The sequence below is a fragment of the Mesoplodon densirostris genome, chromosome 18 (assembly GCF_025265405.1).
Source record: "Mesoplodon densirostris isolate mMesDen1 chromosome 18, mMesDen1 primary haplotype, whole genome shotgun sequence".
Taxonomy (NCBI): domain Eukaryota; kingdom Metazoa; phylum Chordata; class Mammalia; order Artiodactyla; family Ziphiidae; genus Mesoplodon; species Mesoplodon densirostris.
The window spans coordinates 22295476-22301906 of record NC_082678.1 but is presented as its reverse complement, the minus strand read 5'-3'; the positions used below and the strand labels follow the sequence as shown (position 1 = coordinate 22301906).

Genomic DNA, 6431 nt, shown 5'->3' with positions numbered 1-6431 from the left:
AAGAAGTCTATAATATATAATAAAATAGAACAGAAGAGAATGAGGAAAGCCAGGACTCTGAATGAAGCGTTATGCTCACTTAACTTCTGGATGTCCAGTGAATCATGATATCTGGAAATGGGACCCAAGAAACTGGCCATTTAATGAACCACCAAGGTGATTTTGATCAATAGTCAAATTGCAGGGCTATAATCTAAGAGGCTTCTGGAGTCCTGGGTTAAAGTAAAAAGGATATGACACGGATCCTGGCACTTGGAATGGAAAAGAGAAAGGTTTGTGAACATTAATTCATTTATTTATGAACAAATATTTATTAAACGTATACGATATGCCAGGCCCTGTGCTAGGTGCTGGGAGACATGGGGAACAAAAGAATTGAAGCTTTTCTACTCCTGAAGTTTACACTCAAGATAAACATGTCGAAAGAAACAAAGAGAGCCATGATGACAGACTGGACCAGAACAATAAAACAGCGAAAATGTTTCTGAATTGCTCTAAAATGTCTAATACTGAATATTAGGGAAAGTGTGCTTTCCTTTAAAAGGAGGAATCAAGAAATGTAATTATGATGTTAAGAAATATGTTCCTTTCGACCTTGCCTGCGCCCGCCCGGAGCCAGCGATCTTTCATGCACTCCGCATGCAGTGAGATGCGCTGCACACCGACGGAGCGGACATGGGCAGAGTGATGGTGGCCAGGCTTGGACTGGGGCTGCTGCTTCTGGCACTGCTCTTACCTACGCAGATTTATTCAAATCAAACAACTGTTGTAACGCCTTCAAGTAATTCCTCCCAGCATACCTCAGCTGCCCCCAATCCAGCGAATGCCACCACCAAGGCAAGTGGCGGTGCTCTGCAGTCAACAGCCAGTCTCTTGGTGATCTCGGTCTCCCTTCTACAGCTCTACTGTTAAGAGACTCAGGCCAAGAAACATCTATACTTCCCATCCTCTAAACCCAATTCAGATGGCATCCAGACATCCAGTGTGACAAGGGAAAAAAAAACAAAACAGATCTTCATTGAATGAATCTGCTAGTTCCACACCTTATTTTATTGACAGAAACTGTTGAGGATCCCAAATTTGATTGGTTTGAAGAGCATGTGCAGGGTTTGACTAGATGATGAATGCCAATATTAAATCTGCTGGAGTGTCCTGTACAAGATGAAGAGAGACAACATCCAAAATTAGTTAAGAGATGATTTCCTTAAATGTGGCTTAAGAAGTATGGATACATAAAACTCTACCTTGAAAGTGAAAATAGATTTTATCTTACCTAGAGATGAAGAATGGGATGTGGAACAGAGATTCAGTTTTCATTTGTTCATTAAATTTATAAGGCCATAAAACAATGAGGTAAAACAAAGCTTCTGTGATTCTATTTATATGTACATTAGAAGGAACTTCCAGGTGTTACTGTAAATCCTCAATGTGTTGTTTCAGTAGTACTAATTTAATGCTGATGTACTCTAGAGAAAATTTTATGTTAAGCTATCGCTGTTCTCTTGGGAACTGAACTCTTTCTTTCCCTTGGGGTTTGGGTTTGACATTGCATTTGAATTTTTATATAGTCATTGATATGTACTAGGGCAATGATGGATTGGAATCTACCCCAAATCCAAGCATAATGAGTACATTTTGCTTACATATTTATCAACTATTCTTATTCAAAAAGAGCAGTAGATTCATTTAGCTAAACAGATAACAAAGAGTAGAATTACATTGATCTCAACTAATTTCAAAATGCTTTTTATTTCTGCATATGTCGAATACTTTTTACAGTTTAAAAAATGATCTGTTTTGAAGGTAAGATTGACAAATCTTGAAATTAAAAAGGCAAATATGTGAAGGAGTTAAACAATAAATCAAATATATTTGGCAAGGGAAGACTGGAAGCTTGCTTACATTAAATTCAGAAAAACTTTTATACTCTTTTCTGTAAATACTTCTTTTTAAACTGAATCAGAATAGCCACATTTGGAACACTTTATGTTATCATTCAATATTTTTAGATAGTTAGAACCTGGTCCTAAGCCTAAAATGGGCTTGATTTTGGAAAGTAAATCTTTTCACAACTGCCTTTATGCACAGAAACCTTTTTAAAAATAGACACTCCCTAAAGTCTTTTGTTTGCATGGTCACACACTGATGCTTAGATGTTCCGAAATCTAATATGGCCACAGTAGTCTTGATAACCAGTCATTTTTTTTCCATCTTTAGAAATCTACACTGGAACAACCATATCCAACAGATCTCAAGCTACTGTGTGTGTGAATGAACATTCTCTTTTGTTTCATACCTGAATGCTGTACATCTATTTTGGATTGTATATTGTGTTTGTGTATTTATGCTTTGATTCATAGTAACTTCTCTTGTTATGGAATTGATTTGCATTAAACACAAACTGTAAATAAAAAGATGGCTGAAAGAGCAAAAAAAAAGAAATGTGTTCCTTTCAATTTTGTCCAGAGTGGGTTTCAGCTGGTATAAGGAGATGTTAGATTTAGAATAATCTCTGAAAAAGTAAGAAAGTAAGACAAGGGCATGGGTTGGGTACAGGCCTGGGAAGGCAGATGCTCTGAAGAACAACAGTTGAAGCTATGCAAGTGAATGAATGGATCTAGAAAGTGATGCTGTAAAGAGAAGAAGACTGATGCTAAAATTGTTGGCTTTCATACTCAGAGATAAGAAGCAAGGTGAAAGAAAGAAAGAAAGAATGAATGAAAGAAAGAACGAAAGAAAGAAAGAAAGAAAGGAAGAAAGGAAGGAAGGAAGGAAGGAAGGAAGAAAAAGAGAGAGAGAAAGAGAGAAAGAAGGGAAGAAAGGAAGAAAGAAAGAAAAAGAAAAGAAAAAAAGAAAGAAAGGAAAAGCGGTAATATTATGGAAAGGCAGAAACAAGGATAATAGCAGAATGAGAGCAGAAAGGGCAGAATTAGGAAACTGCATAACTGGAAACCATGAAGGAAGAATTTCAAGGATGGAGTTGAGGTCATAGAACGGCCAACAAGCATAAGGACTGGGGAGGGCCATTGGAGTAAAAGTCAAACTTAACATGCTTGACTGCAGATCTAGGAATGTGATGGGAAATGGAAGGGAGATTTCAGAGTATGTGATGGTGAACAGGCAGATAAAATTTAGGGGCAGCAGTTACAGGCTGGCCAGTGAAGAATAAAAATTAAAAGTTGCTCAAAGACCTATTAGGTTAAAGTTAAGAGGCCATAGAAGACCTGAGCATTATTGAAAAATAGAAACAAAAAAAGTCCATTTAGAGGAAGTAATCGAAAATTATAGAAAAAGAGTGGACAATTCTATAAATGGGGAAGAAATGGGTCCAGTGGAGCTTTAACAATTAGGAATATCATGGCATTTCAAGTCATTTTATTCTAAAAATAGATCACCTAGATCTATTCAAACACAATTGTTAACAGTTTTACTTTCATTTACTTGTTTTAGCTTCTGAACAGGGAAGGAGGTCAGCTTGCAGACCACTAGGCATTGCAATGACATTACCAAGGTAAAATCTTCCAGTCTATGTAAATGTGCTTATCTGTGTTTTCCCCAGGTGGCCATCTAACCCCCTCAATATTTTTTCCACCAGGTGGCAATGCCCCCTTACTATTGAAGAACTGAAAACAGCATGATGAGAACAGTGAATAATCTGGATTTCTGAAAGGACATTCTGACAACTGTCTTTGTTTAGAAAGGTGACATTTTCATCAGAGTTGCCTCCTGGAAAATCCATTACAGATTCCCAAACTGCTGATTATATACAACCTGAACAGAAAGGGAGGGTGACAGAGTGCTTTATGTCAAAAGAAGGTCACCTAACGTCTTGAGCTAACAGTGAGTTCATCTAGAACGAAGGAAAAAAACTTTTCATAATCTGGAATTTGGGGAGCATTGGGCAAAATAATAGAATTTCTGAGATAGTCTTGAGAAAGAAAGGATGGCTGAAATAATTAAGAAAGAACACAGAATGAGGGAGGAAGGGAAAGATTCAAGGGATTCATAAATATTTCTAAATTAGTAATCAATATATGTTTAATAAATGGATGAAAGGAGAGAGGAAAGAGACCCATATACAATCTGTTAGTATCCAGTCCTCCAGAAGTTGCTGAAAGCATGAAAGGAAACATTATTTAAAATTCAAGTTTAGAGTATAGAGCAGGACAAGGGTCAGCAAACTATGGTCCACGGCCCAAATCTGGCCTCCCACTCATTTTCACAAATAAAGTTTTGTTGGACCAGCCGCTCTTATTCATTTGCATACTGTCTCTGGCAGCTTCTATGCCTTATAACAGCAGAAGCATGTATTTGCAACAGAGACCATCTAACCGGCAAACCCTAAAATACTATTTGGCCCTCTACAGTAAAGTTTGCTGATCCCTGGAGTAGTATTTAAAAGCATGAGTTTTGGAACCAGACAAATCTCAGCCCCAGTTTTAATCCTTAATAGCTGCTTGGCCCTGAACAAATTTTAAGGATTAAAGCAAGTTCTGAAAACACTTCGCACACTGCTTGTACATAGAAATCATGTTACCCATCACTGTCTTTCTCTCATAAACTAAATGAGAAGCTGAGATAATTTCCTCAACTCCACCAGCCTTTAAACACCAAAACCAAAATCCTTTGTCATTTACAGAGCCATGAAACAAACGACCTCTCTTTCATTCTCATGAGGATGTTTTCTCCAAGTAACCCCTCTCTGTTTCAAGGCCTGGGGCCTGAATCTTCAAAATGCAACAGTAATGAAAAGTTAAGAGGATGTGGGGTATGTGTTTGGGGGTGACCCTGAGTGCTTCTGACACTGGATATCTCAGGTCTAAATCTTGCTTACAGAATCTGTAAAGATGATTTGGATGTTTCTCATTCTAGTGTCTAACGAATCCAATGCTTAGCTGCCAGTTAAGGCCCTTGGCAAACGCCTGTAGGAGAAATGTCTAAATGTAAACTGTGAATCACTGGAAATGGGAACTCTGTCAAAATAAGGGAATTAAGTTCATTAAAGGTGTGGTAGCTTAATTTTCTGTGCCAGCCCATAATGACCAGGGCTGGCACTAAATGCTCAACTAGTGCAAACCCACCCAAACTTGGCAGAATAAATGACCCCAACCAACCCAGCCACTTGGCTTTCTCCCTGGGTTAAGTGCGCTTAAATTAGTAAAAATTGCATTTGGATGGTGGGCTTTTCTTGTCTTCTAGATTGGAACTGTGTTGTATCAACACCATAAGGACAAAGAGCAGAGAAGACTCTGCTCGTGGGGTGGTGTGCTTGACCTCTTCAGGTGAGAAAAGTTGTCACCAGAGTTGCAGGGTCTTTGGGACCACGTTGGCCATGGCACAGAGTCAGTGGGGAGTGGGCAGAATGTGACAGTGGCCCACCCTCAGACACACAGACCTTAAAAGTGAAGTGAGGCTCTCGTGGGCACGTGGCAATGCACCAAAACACAATGTAGGGCTTCCCTGGTGGCACAGTGGTTGAGAGTCTGCCTGCCAGTGCAGGGGACACGGGTTCGAGCCCTGGTCCAGGAAGATCCCACGTGCCACGGAGCAACCAAGCCCGTGCACCACAACTACTGAGCCTGCGCTCTAGAGCCCGCGAGACACAACTACTGAGCCCACGTGCCACAACTACTGAAGCCCGCGTGCCTAGAGCCCGTGCTCTGCAACAAGAGAAGCCACCGCAATGAGAAGCCTGCGCACCGCAACGAAGAGTAGCCCCTGCTCACCGCAGCTAGAGAGAGCCCGCGCACAACAACAAAGACCCAATGCAGCCAAAAATAAATTAAAAATTTATTTTAAAAAACCCACAATGTATTTGCTACTTTCTATGAGGAGCAGAGATGTTCCTAGTAATAGCAAGGGACACTGTATCTGGTTCAACCGATACTTTCTTAAATCATTCAATATGTCTGAAGCCTATTCTACACATATGATGTATACAGATGAATTTATTCACCCGAGATTCACTGAGAGCTTTTCTAAGTGCCCTGGGTAGAAGATGAGTTCTATGAGTTCTGCCCTCATAGAACTTAGGTTCAGGTACAAGAGATAGGCTTCAATACAAAGAGTTATAATATCGTTCAAATAATGGTAACTGCAGGATAAAGGCTGGGTACTAGGTAAGCAGAGAAAGGAGTTAAAGCAATTATGTAGTGCTTCACCAAATAGTGATGTTGGATCTGGACCATGAAAGGTATAGCAATGGTGAAATGTAGTGTTACTCCCTGGTCCTCTGTCCTCCTTTATATTTTACAAGAAGAGAACTGAAGAGTTACTAAAAAATAGTAACAGCTACAGATACATATTCTTCTCTCCTTTTCTTAGCCCTGTTGGATTTCCTTAAAATCCAGATGAAACAAGTGGACTTTTGGAAAAGAACTTTTCAGCAAAATGGCGTACCTATGGTTTCACGACATGCCAATTATTTCTTT

General features: G+C 39.5%; 1 protein-coding gene across 1 annotated transcript; it reads left to right on the top strand.

The window, feature by feature from the left end:
• The first annotated feature begins 675 nt into the window (after positions 1-675).
• LOC132479316 (signal transducer CD24-like) lies at positions 676-912 on the top strand. The gene has a single exon (XM_060082906.1). The coding sequence runs from the start codon at positions 676-678 to the stop codon at positions 910-912; it is 237 nt and encodes a 78-aa protein (XP_059938889.1).
• The last annotated feature ends 5519 nt before the right edge of the window (positions 913-6431 follow it).

Excerpts from the sequence above, each read along its gene's own strand:
- LOC132479316 (XM_060082906.1), top strand. The coding sequence starts at position 676 with ATGGGCAGAGTGATGGTGGCCAGGCTTGGACTGGGGCTGCTGCTTCTG.